Genomic DNA, 16950 nt, shown 5'->3' on the forward strand with positions numbered 1-16950 from the left:
CATATTTGACTTGGACTTGATTTGGACCAAGTCCTGAAGTCCCGCCTACCCAAGGCAGCGCCTCGACACCCAAGTCCTTAAAAATAAGAACTCAAAACTTTGACTCAAGTTTGAGTCCAGGACTTGAGTTCTACATTACTGAGAATCTCTGAAAAAACCACACACAGCAAACCTATCAGGGCATTTGAGTTGAAAATGTCTCTGACCTTTCTTAAAAAGTGCCTACCATATTTGTTCCATTTATCACCCAGGGCACTTAACAAAGTCATTTTGGGTGGGCGCTTATTCTTTATATTGTTTACATCTATGTAATTGCATGTGAAAAATGACCCAAAATATGATGGATTTTATGTGTACATATATGTGACGTGTCATGTCAAAAGGAGACACTTTTGGGCAGGATCGTAAATGGAGAAATAGCCAAAAATCTGCTGGTGGGTGATTTTTCCACAATTTGGGTTTGTTGCTAATTTGTGATGTTATTGATGTTAAAAATATTGTCTGATAGTTTCAGACCGGAATGTAACTGGCATCTTGTATTTTTTGAGACATTTTTCAAGTTAATTCCCACTCTCAACATTGTCAATAATATTTTTAAAGGCCGATATCTCAATTTCCAATTTTATAATACCATAACTTCCGAACTCAATATCTTTGCTTAGGAATGTCCAAATTCATTTTGGAAAACGGCGTTGTGGAGCAAAATATCTCTTTATTTAAGATATGTAAAAACCTCAAAATTCATAACCTGCCCAAAAGTGTCTCCTTTTGACATGACACGTCACATATGCTTGATCATGCTTCTGTGTTTGATACACGTGTCTAGTTGCATGAATCCTGCACATAATGATATAGAGGTTAAATACCACTAATTATGTATTACACAGGTTTCAATGGGAAAATGCCTAATTTCGGGTGGAATTTTCTCATATTCAGAACTCTCACAGTTCAATGCCACCAATATCAGGTGAAACTATATGATTTAGATGCCAAATGATCAAAAATTCAACATAGGTTGACCTGAGACTTTTCTTGTTTTAACGCACTGAACCGTAAACACCTTAAAATGACAGTGCGCCCTCGAAGCTGAAAGTTACAATATGATAGGGCGACTATTTACTAAAAACCGAAGCCGTGCATATGAATTTTGGTACTATTACATCAAAAATGTCATATAATGAGAGAAAATGTACCATTTTGAAGCATCAAACTCTAAAAAGTACTTTTTGGCTATATAACTTGATCAATTTCAGCAATTTTAATGCAGTCTTTTCGAATGCCATGAAAACAAATAGTTACTCATCGTATTTCAATGTATCGCCCAGGCCTATAGTGGTCTTTAACCTAGAGGATCATGTGTGTAGTAAAGAGTTTGGCTGCTTATTAGGGGCATGGGCGGTTAAAATGGAACAAAATACGGTACTCCATATTCTAGATAACTACAACTCTTAATATATTTGGATTTAAAAATATATTACCATGTTTCGCCAAATGAAACATAGGTAAATCTGTATAGTAAAACTAGCAATGAAAGTCAAATTTTATATTTGGTCAATTTTTGGAAATAAGGGCCAAAACATGCATTTTTCGTATGCTGTGACAATCAAGCCCAACGACTTGTGCAAAGACTAATTTCAAGTCATATTGTCTTTTTTGAAAAACACATTTCTAATCTTTTTTCATAACTAATTATCAAAATAACAGAAAATTTTAAAATTAAGGGCTAACCCTTAGCCTGTACTCAAGATTTTGAATCCTTAGACTTGTGTCAAGTCTTAGACTTTTGTGACTACAGTTGTAAGAAATTTTGCCAATTTTCCCTCAACTAAATATTAAAATTTGACATTTATCGCCAGTTAGAACTAACTATATGATCAGGATTTAGCTGGGTTTTTTTAATTCCAAAAAAAACCTGTATTTTTGTGGAATTGAAATTGCACGTCCTATTATGACAAAATCAGCACCTGCAATATATTATTAAATCAATATCTTGAATGCCCTTTTTCATCATTGATTGTCCATATAGAAAAGTATTTAAAAAAACATGTTACAATTTATTATTGTCATTTATTTGACCTTGAGATTATTACACATGCAAACCAGGTTTCCCAGCCACTCAGGGATATCAGGGGGGAATGTATCCATTTTTCAGACAGGGAAATATCAGGAACTTTTGTTTTTGTGAAATGCTGGGAATCCTGCAAGCAGTGTTGTAGGTCTCGATACCAGGTCTCGGTCTCGAGACCATCTCGAGACCTGGTTTTGTAGTGTCTCGGTCTCGGATGTCAAGGTCTCGGTCTCGGAACTCAAAAGTCTCGGTCTCGGACCTCAAAAGTCTCGGTCTCTGACGTTTTTTTGTTCGAGACCTGTCGAGACCTGAAGAAAAAGATATTATTTTCTGTTGTTGTTCATTATTTATTCCTTACCCTAAATTTCAATGAATGTTGAAGAAATCGTTCAGAATAAAGATACAGAAATCATTTTAAAAAGTTATAAATGAATCATAAGTGAGCATGTTCGGATGTGAGCTTCCAATTTCAGTTCATGATTAAACATAGGTGGGCAGGTGGTGAAAGCGAGGATCCCACTCAACTTTTGCAAGGGGAACATTCTCCACAAAAGCATAATGAACAAAGAGTTGCCCTGTGCAGTGTGCATTTTTGTTTCAGCACGAAAAACATTGTGTTTTGGGCCCAAATATGGTAAAATAGCTCAATTTTGAGCGCCTCACACACTGGTGCTTCAAGCACTGGCCCTTCACACACTAGCCTAATTTTGCCTCCATTATAGCCAGCATTTTTGAAAATTTCCCAAAATTTGGAGGAAAAATTGTAAAAATTAAGACAAAAAGTGTTAAACTGCAGGTCCAAATTTCTTTAACAGTTGGTACAATGATGGGCTCCCTTTCAAATTCTCAGTGGCACACCCCTACCCAAACCAAACTTGAGTATCCCGGGATTAAACCAAGGTCGTGGTCTCGGTCTTGGTCTCGGAACTTAGAGGTCTCGGTCTCGGAAGGGGTGGTCTTGGTCTCGGAAGGTTTGGTCTCGGTCTCGGTCTCGATCTCGGACAGGCAGGTCTTGGTCTCAGTCTCGGTCTCAGACATAGAGGTCTTGACAACAACACTGCCTGCAAGCTAACAATTGGAAGTGGGCTTTAATTAATATTTTCTGTTAACAGTGATGCGCAATGAATATTGAAGCTGTCATCTGTATCATAGATTCTAGGGAGGGTCCACAAATAGCGGCATCGCGCCACTTGTGGCGCCCGTGGCTTCCGAGTGGTTGGCGCCGTTAGATTGGACACATTTAAAAAAAAAATCAAATCAAATCAAACCCTTTGATCAAACTTCATCCATCAGGAATATCTCCAATATTCTACATTTCAACATTAAACAATGCGATTCCCATGTTGTCCTTGTAAAAACAGGCTAAAATAATACAAAATGTTGCAGCAAATGACGCCATTTGCACCTCAAATTAAAAAATCGATAGCTTCACAGAGGGGGAACCCCCCTCTGACTCCCCCCGCGAATTCGCAGCCATTGAGTGGCGCTTACAGTTTTCTTTTTATTTCATGTATCGCTTCAACAAATCTATTTGAGGAAGCCTGTTCTAGGGTTTCTCTCTATAATGGCCATCTGCGTGCCTTATCAAATTCTAGAGTTCTCACTACAATCTACATTGTAGCCTGGCCTGTGATTAAAGTTTTCTGTGATTCGGTCAGCGAAGTGACACACTGCAGTAACTGCACACAATGAACAAGATATGTCCTGTGAAAGTGATACTTTTTAATCAAAGAAACACCTTGTGAATCAGATACTAGTAAACAGAGGAAGGATCTATGAACATCTGTTTATCACTATTCAGGAACTTGACTTTTTAGTGTAATTTTATCTTCATGGTTTTGTGTGGGTTTTTTTTCAAGTGAAAGATAAAAGCAAAACGTGTTGATTGCATCAAAAATAAGATTTTTATTGTTTTGCAAAATTTTGTTGGTTTTCACTATCAGATATGTCCTCTTTTAATTTTGTGCCGAATAAATGAGGTAAAACAGAGAAAATTGTTAAGTACTTTATCCCAGCTCCTATCGTCCACTATGTGTATCAATGCATTGGCGAATAAAACCGGGATCTCAATTTTATTATAAAATTCATTATTTACCTGTATTTGAAGCATTTCAAGCTTGGTCTTTTATAGGGTATTTAAGGATGTCATGCACTTACAATTATTACAATTGTGCATAAAGTAGAAATGCACGAAAAATTGAGGGCGTCACTGTCAGCAAATTGCACATTATGGCTTTAAAAGATAATCGCACATCCTGGCTTTAGTAAGATAGTATTATTATTGTGCCTCTGCTTGATTTGGAAGAACCAGTGAAATTCACAGCAGTCCCTACCAAAATGTTTGAAACTTTACAAATGTAAGAGTGTCTGCTTTTCCATTATTCCCCAACAAAGATCAAGGAATAATTTTTCACCTTATTTTGAGATTATTTGTAATCTTTGACAAATTTGAAAAATAATTTACAATCATATTTGTATCTTTAAGGGATAAAATTTTATGACAAATTATAAAAATTTGATATTTTTCAAATTTTTGATATATAACAGTCCTCGAAGTAAATTATATAAATCTAATGATATATTCTTAAAGTGTATGTAGCAGGGAGGTAAAGCCGACGGTCAATTGAAAATTTTATCTTCAATACGAAAGGTCAAAATTTTCAATTGATCGTCGGTTTTTCATCCCACCTACATACACTTTAAGTATAAATCATCAGATTTATAAAGTTTAGTTCAAGTACTGTTAAATATCAAAAATATCAAATGATTTGCCATAAAATGTATATTACATTGCTAATTTCAAAAATCAAAATTATTTGATATCAGAATGACATTCTTCAGTATTCAGAATGCAATTCGATATGTCTGATGTGCTCTAATGTCCCAAAATAAATACTGTCCAAACGTTCATACCCCACCCCTTAAGTATTTTGATCATAATTTAATGTGTTTTTTTTTCTCTCTTGTCTCTCTCTCTCAGTGGTCGCAAAACCAACTGTCTGTTATATGGATTATTGTATGGGCTGTCGTGCCTTACAAAGCATTTTAATAATTTTTGGATATTGATGCTAGGCAGGTTGCTAGGGGGAACGGCTACCTCCATTTTGTATAGCGCATTTGAATCATGGCTGGTCTATGAACATAATAGTGTAAGTATACATGTAGTGTAGACATAATTAAAGAGTTTTCATCAGGGGCAAAACACAATATGTATGCAACAACAAGGGTGACCCAATAAAAGATCATAATAATGTCACAAAATTTTAAGCGATTTTGACAAATTTGTCAAATTTGTTGTACTCTTGAGGGGGATACCCCCTCAAGCTTCCCCAGAATGTAGAGTTTGCATTTGCTTCCCATGCCGAAAATATTTTCATAAGTGGGCATCGATTGCTTTCATAAACATGGATTGTGATAGAACACATTGTCTTTGGTCTAAGCTTACATGCAAGCATGTATATGGTCATTTTCACGGTAAAGGGTGTAACTTTTGATTTTTAGGGTCAAAATTTCAAACCACTTAAATATGTTTCTGTTTACTGAAATCATGCATAGAAGCAACTTCAATTCAAGTAAAATAATGTTTCAAGGCTTAAACCTTTTGATTTCTAATAAAAAATTTGACATTTGCATAACATTTTGGTTAAATTCTAAGTAAAAATGTATTTTACATAACCTCAGAAAATTTTGACATGAAAGCTGGAATACATGTGAAATTCCATTCCAAAGTAAGTCAACAGATATAAGTTAAATTTTATACCATGTTTTGCTATGTTTGTAATTGCAGTTTTGAAAATTTTTAACATCAAGTGTCATTTACAATGGAAATTTCCAAACCTTAAACATATTTTTTAAGTTTTAATTGGGTTCCTAAAATAATTTGAATGTCTAACTTCATGTACAAATACTACTTGATGAAAGGAACCTCCCAGCCAAGTTTCACAGAAATTGGAGTTATTTTTTAGAATTGGCAATTCAAGCGATTTGTGTTTCGGAGGCTTCAGTTAACAACACAGGTGATCATAAAAGTAAAATATTTAGCTAACTACTACAAGTTGACATAAAAAATAGGTAAAAAATATCACAATTACAATTTTCATGCTTTGCTTCTAAGTATTGAATTTCAGTTGTGACAAAATTAAATTATCACAGCAAGTCATTTTTTTTGTTTGGAGGCTTCATGTTAACAATTGTTAAACATTGCAGAAGTAGTTTTTTGAAAATAACAGTGTTGGGATCATCTAAGCTGTTATTTTCTTGTGTGTATTGAATCAATGATTCTATGCGGCAGATATTGTAGATTTATCACACATTAATTTTTCACCCATTTGTTAAGTATGGTGTTTTTTGCATGTGAAGCCTCCGAAACAGGCTTTTTAAGGTATCAGTATATTTTTCAAACATTAACCATAATGTCAATTTTTTTATAAATTTATGACATTCTGCACATATCAAGTAATAATTACAATGCAGATATCATTATGAAACACACCAATTTAGATATGCATAGATGATAATTAAGTTTACTATTGTTTCGGAGGCTTCATTTGTTTCGGAGGCTTCAATTGTTAACGGAAAGTTTGTATTGGGTCCCATTTTCAAACGGTGATATATATCTCCACAATTTAAAAACATGTGACTTGAGGATCTACTTTGCTACATTTTGATAAATAGATTGGATGAGCTCTTTTATTTATATTTGCACAAGCTTGCTGAACAGTTTGTTTCGGAGGCTTCAAAAAGTTAACGGAAAACGGCTATTTGAAGTCAAGATTTTATAAAAATTTTAAAAGCTTGCAAATCGGCTAATTTTTGTTACCCATTTCAAGTTAAGATAACAACTGTTGTAAATCAAGAAGAAGTGAAGAAATAACCAAGAATTATGAACCAAAGCTACACCCACAAAGTTTGTTAACAATTGTTAACGGAAAATGAAGCCTCGAAGCGACAAATATCGAAGTCCGGTTCTCAAAAATACAGGGCCGTTCACAATTAAATCTAATGTGGCAGTGTTTACTGAACATATGACTGTACTTTCAGGATAAGAAAAATTATCCATGAACTAACTGAAGAAAACACAGGGTTTTACAAAAATGTTACTGTTTTTTATAGTTTTTCAAAATGGCAATATTAAGTACATTTAAGCCTGCTAAAACTGAACGCAGTAACTCCCAAAGCTGATTATGCTACCCAAGGTAGCTGCTAACTAGATGACTTATGTGGCCAAAAATTATGGAATTCTGTGGCTTTATTAGAACACTACGGATTAAAATGTTAAAAATCCAAAGTTACACCCTTTACCGTGAAAATGACCATATATCAATAGCAGGTAGAATTGTACTTGGAAATTGCCAGCTGAAGTCTGGTTGAAATTCTGAAATACCGGTACTCATGATATTTTATTTTGAATCCGCAGCAGTATAAACTGAAACTTTCCCAGGTCCAGATAATATTGTTGTTATTAGTGTCATTTGTCATATTATTAATATTTATCATGTCAAAAAATTTTTGTTGTTGACAGAGAGGTTTTGATAAGGAACTTTTAAGTAGTATATTTTCCAATGCAACTCTGAGCAACTCTATAGTAGCAATAATAGCCGGCCTGGTGGCCCAAAAATTTGCAGATCACTTTGGATATGTGTAAGTACAGATTAACGGTTATCCAAGCTTGTCGACTGCTTATCCCAGAAGTGGGAATGTGCAATAGCTGCCATATGTAGCTGCCATGTAAAAATATATATGAGTATAATTTTGGGGAAATTGCCAAATGTTCACAGGGCAGCTATTGCACTTACCCACATCTGGAACTGAGCAGTTGACATGTACACCCCTCAATCACACCCCCGCCTTACATAAACAGACTCCACAAAAACACAAGCTTTCTTGAATTATCGCACGCATGTATAAGGCTAAAAAGAATGTTATGTCTTGAAGCCCATGGCAGTTTCAAAAACAAGTTCAGGTTTTTGTTGTTTTTAAAAAAAAATTTGGAAAACTTAGTTTTCAATTCATTTTATAAAAATTTGCGAGTATCAAATCAAGCTTTTATAATTTTATGACAAAAACTAAAAAAAACCTAAAAATGAGAAATAAAGATTATATTTTGACAACCTTAGCATGAGAGGGTGAGAAAGTGACCAAATGCATCAGACTCATGCTGAATACATGAGATTTGACATCCTTCCCCAGGGACTGCCTTTTAAAAATCAGGTTAAGAGCTGTAAAATGCTCTTCTGGTTTCTTCAAGAAGAGCTTTAGAAGAGCTGTTTGCACCTGTGGCCATTAAGGGGGTACTACACCCCTGGCCAATTTTGCGCCTATGTTTGCATTTTTCTCAAAAATGATAGCGTATTGATGACAAGTAAGATATGTATATTATACATGTAAGGGCAAGGACTACAACTACTGCACTGGAAATTTTATTTCAACACAGACAACAGTTGTGGAGTTACAGTCAAAAATGAGGGAAACCAATTTTTGATCAATAAATCAATAACTACTTGCCTTGAGTTGCTGAATTTTCAGTGCAGCAGTTGTAGTCCTTGCCCCTATAATATACATATCTTACTTGTCACCAATGTGCTATAATATTTGAGAAAAATGCAAAAATAGGCACAAAATTGGCCAGGCGTGTAGTACCACCTTAAAGCATAAAGAATAAGAGGAGCTATTAATCACTCTTGCAAATGCAACTTAAGAGGAGCTGTAGAAGAGTGATAGCTCTAGCTCCCCTCAAAAGGCAGTCCCTGCTTCCCTGACATACATTGTGCCTAGCTTGATGCTCAGTTGATACATGTTTTTGTTTTACCATCGTTTCAGGGCACCATTTGATGTATCATTAACAGTGCTTGTAATTATGTGTGTGATGATTGTCATATTATGGAGCCAGAATTATGGTGATGCTCAAGCAAGCATGACAGATTCTTACCAATCTGCTGTAACATATTTGAAAACAGGTAAGGGTGGGTGTGTTGGGGTTGGATTTGTAATCACTTTTGAACAGGGATATGTTTGTATGATTCTTTACATTCCAACCAGGGACTTACTGAGAACCTGGGAAGGTCTGCCCGTCCGTAGAACAGGGTTTTTTTTGTCGCGTAAAAGAGGAAGAAAATGTTTTAATTACCCTATATAATTAAGAAAGGGCAAAGCCCAAATACCTATCGCAAGGACTCATCCAGTGGTGCACATAGGCTCCCTCGCCACTAGAAAAGCTCCCTGCCCAGAAAATCCCAACAAGAAATTGAGGGTGTGTGCCCTCGACTACTGGTGGGACCTCCACGGGCTGGCACTCCCAGCCAGCACCCAAAATCCTGATTGGCAAGGAAGTCTATTTGCATCACTAGGCGTAACCTAATGGTAGGTAAACAGGTATATGAAGAAATATTATTATTATAGTAAGTTACTACAGGGTGTCCCAAAAAAAAGAGGCCCCACATTGAGCCCTCTTTTTCTCCTATTTCTGAAAAGTTGATCAAATATATTTTGGTATGTAAAGAAACCTTCAATCGTTAGCTTTAATAAACCAAAACAATTATTTCAATCGGCTCATAACTTTTGAAGATATGTCCTTTTAAAGAAATGTATCCGTTTTTCACTCTGTCCACGGAGGAGGTTTGGCTACTTCAAAGATTGAAAAGTGCATATACCATGTATGAATATAAAACATTCCTCGATGATAACTTTATAAAATAACAACTTTATTTAAAGGAATGGGCTTTACCGGTGGGCTTATGGGTTATGGATTTTGTTAAGTGTCATTAATTTGGGCGAAATTGATGTGGGATGGGACTTCTTTTGCTATACTTGCAATTACTTATGTTTTTCTCGTTTCTTGCTTTCTTTTTATTGACAACATAAGTCATTTCTCTTTTTTGAATAAAAGGTAGCCCTGAAAAGGGCTGTTTAGTTTGTCTTTGGTTCTTTTGAAGTGAGTTTACTGTGCTGCTCTGCCCTCTACCTGGTTGCCTCCTTGACGAATACAGGTTTCAGCCCTAGTTCTCATTGCATTAATTGCGTTATGTACCATCCTCAAGGCCTTGTGCGCCGGATACTTGCGAATGCAGCAGTAATGTCTGGGTTGCGAAGATGTTTGAAGCTAGCTGGTGATCCTCGCTTATAGTGAATGCTTTCCCAAGACTAATGCTATTATCTCTCCATGTCATTAACCGTGTGTTTTGTTTAAATCTTTGATGTAGCCAAACCTCATCCGTGGACAGAGTGAAAAACGGGTACATTTCTTAAAGAGGGCATATCATCAAAAATTGTGAGCTGATTGAAAGAATTGTTTTGGTTTATTAAAGCTAACGATTTAGGGTTTCTTTACATACCAAAATATATTTGATCAACGTTTCAGAAATAGGAGAAAAAGAGGGCGCAATGTGGGGCCTCTTTTTTTTGGGACACCCTGTATATATTGTCAGCCTGCTACACTAATTGCCCAAGTCATTTTTTGTAATTTTGAGAACAAAGTACAAAATATGGTTCAATCATGCATTTAAACATATTTATTCACCAATCTTTGCACAAGAACTAATGATAATGATACAAATGAAAGGGAATAATCTGAAATAATTAGGGTGATTGCGTAACTGATGCATGTTTAATTTGAACCACATTTTGTTCTTTGTTCTCAAAGTTACAAAAAAGTAACTTGAGGCAATTAGTGTAGCAGGCGGACGATATGTTCTTGAAGACATTTGTTGACAGGTAAGGGATTTTTGTCTTGTCTCGCCTGATAAGGCAGGAGACTATATAATCACTTTTCCGTATGTAGGGGTGTGTGTGTGGGGGCGTGTGTGTGTGGGGGTGTGTGCGCTTGTTTTCACCTACAAACGTGGACTTTGAGTCCACACTTATGTAGTGAAAAACCAGAAACTGCGAAACGTGGACTTCCACGGTCGTAGGACAGTGGCAGAGGGTGCTATACAGCATAACTTTGCATATGGGGTAGGGTCCTCTATGGTAGGTGTAATACCAGGACCACGGTTAGCGGTGAAATATCAAAGAAGTCCATGTTTGGATTATGATATGTCCGTGTGTGTGGGTCCACGGTTTCACTGTTAACAACCACACACACAAAAAGTGTCCACGGTTGTCGGTGAAGGCGAGTATGTTTGCGTGTGTGACAAATTTGATTAAAGTTTTGGTTTTCGCCTATTTTCTCGGAGACTAGGAGTCGACGTTTCTCAAACTTGGTGGGTGGGTGCATCTTGACCCGAGACAAAACCGGTTTGTATTGGTTAGTGGGTCAAGGTCACTGAGGACCTCTAGAGGTCATCTGAGGTCAAATTAGTAAAAACTGTCGTATGGGCATGAAACTTGGTAGGTACAGTCAACATTTCAAGCCAAATATTTTGAAGGTCATTTCAAGGTCACCAGGGGTCATCTGAGGTCAAATTAGTAAAACTGTCGGATGGGCATGAAACTTGGTGGGTACAGTCAACATTTAAAGCCAAATTTTTGGAAGGTCATTTCGAGGTCACCAGCGGTCATCTGAGGTCAAATTAGTAAAAACTATCGGATGGGCATGAAACTTGGTGGGTACAGTCAACATTTAAAGCCAAATTTTTGGAAGGTCATTTCGGGGTCACCAGGGGTCATCTAAGGTCAAATAAGTAAAAACTGTCGGATGGGCATGAAACTTGGTGGGTACAGTCAACATTTAAAGCCAAATTTTTGGAAGGTCATTTCAGGGTCACCAGGGGTCATCTAGTGGGACCTCCACGGGCTTGCACTCCCAGCCAGCACCCAAAATCCTGATTGGCAAGGAAGTCTATTTGCATCACTAGGCGTAACCTAATGGTAGGTAAACAGGTATATGAAGAAATATTATTATTATAGTAAGTTACTATATATTGTCAGCCTGCTACGCTAATTGCCCAAGTCATTTTTTGTAATTTTGAGAACAAAGTACAAAATATGGTTCAATCATGCATTTAAACATATTTATTCACCAATCTTTGCACAAGAACTAATGATAATGATACAAATGAAAGGGAATAATCTGAAATAATTAGGGTGATTGCGTAACTGATGCGTGTTTAATTTGAACCACATTTTGTTCTTTGTTCTCAAAGTTACAAAAAAGTAACTTTAGGCAATTAGTGTAGCAGGCGGACGATATGTTCTTGAAGACATTTGTCGACAGGTAAGGGATTTTTAATGTTCCAGGCCTTAGCCCTAATCTGCGTCCCGGGCTGGGGATGATCGCACATAGGGATGTGTGTTTGTGTGGGGTAGGGATTACTTTTGTGGGTGATTTTTTTCTTAATTTTATTAATATTGCAAATAAAGAGCTCAGTCAATTGCTGAGCAATTCTGTACTGATACGCGAAAATAACAGTACAATAGTTTAATCTGCATCCCCCATATTCCTGATATTGTGTTTGTTTGAAGTTTTTTCCTTTTATTGTCTCGCCTGATAAGGCAGGAGACTATATAATCACTTTTCCGTATGTAGGGGTGTATGTGTGTATGTGCGTATGTGACAAATTTGGTTAAAGTTTTGGTTAAAGTTTGCTTTCCGCCTATTTTCTCGGAGACTATGAGTCGCACGTTCCTCAAACTTGGTGGGTGGGTGCATCTTGACCCGAGACAGAACCTGTTCGTATTGGTTAGTGGGTCAAGGTCACTGAGGTCATCTAGGGGTCATCTGAGGTCAAATTAGTAAAAACTGTCGTATGGCCATGAAACTTGGTAGGTCCAGTCAACATTTAAAGCCAAATTTTTGGAAGGTCATTTCAAGGTCACCAGAGGTCATCCGAGGTCAAATTAGTAAAAACTGTCGTATGGGCATGAAACTTGGTGGGTACAGTCAACATTTACAGCCAAATTTTTGGAAGGTCATTTCGAGGTCACCAGGGGTCATCTGAGGTCAAATTAGTAAAAAGTGTCGGATGGGCATGAAACTTGGTGGGTACAGTCAACATTTGAAGCCAAATTTTTGGAAGGTCATTTTGAGGTCACCAGGGGTCATCTGAGGTCAAATTAGTAAAAACTGTCGGATGGGCATGAAACTTGGTGGGTCCAGTCAACATTTAAAGCCAAATTTTTGGAAGGTCATTTCGAGGTCACCAGGGGTCATTTGAGGTCGAGTTAGTAAATACAGTCGTATGGGCATGAAACTTGGTGGGTACAGTCAACATTTTAAGCCAAATTTTTGGAAGGTCATTTTGAGGTCACCAGGGGTCATCTGAGATCAAATTAGTAAAAACTGTCGGATGGGCATGAAACTTGGTGGGTGCAGTCAACATTTAAAGCCAAATTTTTGGAAGGTCATTTCGAGGTCATCTGAGGTCAAATTAATAAAAACTGTCGGATGGGCATGAAACTTGGTGGGTGCAGTCAACATTTGAAGCTAAATTTTTGGAAGGTCATTTCGGGGTCACCAGGGGTCATCTGAGGTCAAATTAGTAAAAACTGTCGTATGGGCATGAAACTTGGTGGGTACAGTCAACATTTGAAGCCAAATTTTGGAAGGTCATTTCAGGGTCACCAGGGGTCATCTGAGGTCAAATTAGTAAAAACTGTCGGATAGGCATGAAACTTGGTGGGTCCAGTCAACATTTAGAGCCAAATTTTTGGAAGGTCATTTCAGGGTCACCAGGGGTCATCTGAGGTCAAATTAGTAAAAACTGCTGCATGGGCATGACACTTGGTGGGTACAGTCACCATCAGCCAGATAATCGTGCCCAGCCGATAACCGCCAAATTCATTTACCGCTACCAAAAGTAATTGAAAAAGCAGGCGGTCACAAAAGCAGGCGAGACTCGTGGTTCGAGAACCGCCTTGTTTGAATAGAGACAGAGATTGACATGCTTCATTTACTTGTATTTGGTCATTGCAGATAGTAAGATTTTGTGTTTAGGGCTGATTCAGTCTCTGTTTGAAGGTGCTATGTATACATTTGTATTGGAATGGACTCCAGCTTTGACTCCAGATAAAGCCACACCAGCTGAAGGCGGTGAGACAGGCATTCCACATGGATGGATATTTGCTGGCTTTATGGTAGGTATACATTGGTCTATTATTAACCCTAATGCCCATGGGCTGTTTTGATGTGAGGTGACCTTTGCGTTGCCTGCCCCTGCCTGGTCAAGCATATCTAGGCATTAACAACTGAAATCCAGTAGATAACCCTGACAAAACTTCGGTCAGGCACAAGTGACCCGGTGAAGGGGGTCGCCATAGATATATAGCTGGTCGGGCATTTTTACAGGACAGACAAGTATAGCCAACTATTGGGCGTATAATCCCTGACTGGAACCAACTGTAATGAGGTATTTTGCATTGGCAAACAATAAGAGTGCACAAGCTTGTGCAAGGGGGGATGTGGATGGCATTTGGCTCATGGCAGGCTTGCTACAGTTCTAACAAGTACAGGGCCTTTTTACTGGCTTCCCTTATGATTTTAAATTGGATTTACTGTGTGCCACATTTAAAGCTTAAATAATAATACCGTAAAAACTTGATAGTTGGCATATGTGCTTACTATCGAGCACTTTTAAAACATGCAAACATGAAGAGCCCCATCAAAAAAGTGTGAAGAATTTTGAGCAAATCATCGATACACATAGTTATACATTTGTATATGAACAAGTAAACCTGCAAATGTGTGTCTCAATCCCATTAGCTCAATTGGTATAAGCACCGGAATTTGGTACAATTTCACAATTTCATGTTTTCAAAATCGCTCGATAGTAAGCACATATGCTTACTATCAAGTGTTTACGGTAATAAATTATACCATAGCTGGTATAGGCCCATGCTCTGCTATTAAAATTTACTATCACAATTTTTCTTCCAGGTTGCAATAATGATTGGCTCATCATTATTCACAATCTTATGTAAGCTTGGCAAGGTGGAGTCATTTATGAGGTCTGTCCTGTTTGTTGCAGCAGCTTCCCTGTGTGTACCAGCCTTTATACCAGAGGTATATATCAATTCATTTATAAACAGTTGAATCCAGCATGTAGCCTATTGATTACGCATCAGCATTGAATGACATATTAAAATTAAGATTTTTCATGATTTTTCATAAATCATACCACATGTGTAACAAAACACAACACTTTTTGGTGATTTTTGATGCTTTCTGATTTATGATACATATGTGACACGATCTGGTCCATGGGGACCAAACAAAGGCAGCAATTTTGAAATTGAGATATGGGCAAAAATATGGAGTAAAAAACAATAAAATACATAAGACCAGAGGTGTAAGTCTTCCGGAAATTCCCGGAATTCCGGAAATGTGGCAAAAAAAAAATCCGGAAATGTAAACATTTTTTTAAAATTTTAATTCTTTTTTTTTACATTTCCTGGATGGATGATGATAATTCGTCATAAAAAGAGCCAATAAAACTTTTTTGAGGGGGGTGATACCCTGCAGCCTATTCCCCGGACAAGCCCCCTTGCACTTTCGGAAATTTGGCGAGGCACTCACCTTTGGCTCGCACGTTTTTCAGGGAGTGGATCGTTACTTTTTTTATTTATTTATTTATTTTTATTTATAACAATTCGGTCAGAGACCAGGCGAGAACCCAATAGTGCTTATGCACTAAATTAAAGGGTGACCTAATTACACCAAACACAAAATAAAAGGGACAGACAAAAATGGATGAGAAAAATAAACCAAGACAAAACAAATGAAGTGGAGAAGGAGATGGCTAGCACACCTGGTCATTAATGGCAGATTTAAAGGCAGCCAGGGATGGAGATTTGACTACAGTGTCAGGAAGGTAATTCCATAGGGTAGGTGCATATGAGAACAAAGATTTTTGAGACAGGGAGAGACGGAAAACGGAATAACAAGGCGCAGCTGTTGAGATTATGCGAAGGCCAGGCGCGGGTGCAGTTTAAATGGGTTTGGCGAAGAGCATAGCTTGTGAAGGATTTTGTACAAGTGGCAGAGTGTGGCCAAATCGCGACGTTTGGAGAGGAGGGGGGAGGTCTACCTTTGAAAGTAGATCCTCATTGGAAAGCTTCCATTCCTGCAAGATCACACGGAAGGCAAACCGCTGGGTGGATTCTAACCGGTTTGTGAGCGTCTGGTTTAAAGGGTGGTATGTGATTGAGCCATATTCAAGGGTTGGACGAACAAGAGCCAGATATAGAGAACGGCGGATATGGAGTGGGGCATTGTGGAAAGATCTGTGAAGGAAGTCTATTGTTCTACGAGCTTTCTTGCAAATGCTATCAACGTGGACTTTCCATGAGAGATTGTTACTGATCCATATGCCTAAGAATTTAACAGAGCTAACTCTTTCAATGGGCTGTTGATTCATATAGAGCTTCATCTGTGGGTAAGGTTCCTTTTTTGTTGATATTATCATGGTCTTGGTTTTGCTGGCATTGGCTGAGAGATGGTTGGAACGGAACCAGTTATGGATAGCATTAATGTCCTCTTGGAAGCCCGTCAAATCAGAATTGCAAGTAAGAGGCTTATAAAGTGTGGTGTCATCTGCATAGAGCACCAAGGCACTGTCCTGGGAGAAATTAGAAAGGCAAAGGCAAAGATCGTTAGCATAGATAAGAAAAAGAAGAGGGCCCAGGACAGAGCCTTGAGGTACTCCAGAGATGACAGGGGCCGGATCAGAAGTATCGCCATGAACCGCTATTACCTGCGTTCTGTTGGAAAGATACGAACGTAACCAGGACATGAGTGGACCAGTGATGCCAACAGATCTGAGTTTTAGCAGCAAAGGACCATGGGGTACTCTGTCGAAAGCCTTTGTAAGATCGAAGAGGGCCACAGCAACATCGTGCCCGGTTCTCCAGAGCATTATACCAGTCATGAAGGGCTGTTGTTAAGGCATCAGAGGTTGAGGACTTGGGGAGAAAACCAAATTGCCGGGGAGTGAGAATGTTGTTCTGATTGA

General features: G+C 37.8%; 1 protein-coding gene across 3 annotated transcripts in view; it reads left to right on the top strand.

Moving 5' to 3' along the window:
• The window catches only part of LOC140147919 (molybdate-anion transporter-like), a 39536-nt gene that overhangs the window by 7054 nt on the left and 15532 nt on the right, over window positions 1-16950 (top strand). For all 3 annotated transcript variants that reach the window (XM_072169714.1, XM_072169715.1, XM_072169716.1), the window contains exons 4-8: window positions 5049-5217; window positions 7590-7708; window positions 8888-9024; window positions 13917-14077; window positions 14877-15002. In XM_072169714.1, the coding sequence (XP_072025815.1) occupies window positions 5049-5217; window positions 7590-7708; window positions 8888-9024; window positions 13917-14077; window positions 14877-15002 (712 nt within the window). The remainder of the gene's footprint in view (window positions 1-5048; window positions 5218-7589; window positions 7709-8887; window positions 9025-13916; window positions 14078-14876; window positions 15003-16950) is intronic.

This window comes from Amphiura filiformis, chromosome 3, assembly GCF_039555335.1.
Source record: "Amphiura filiformis chromosome 3, Afil_fr2py, whole genome shotgun sequence".
NCBI lineage: Eukaryota > Metazoa > Echinodermata > Ophiuroidea > Amphilepidida > Amphiuridae > Amphiura > Amphiura filiformis.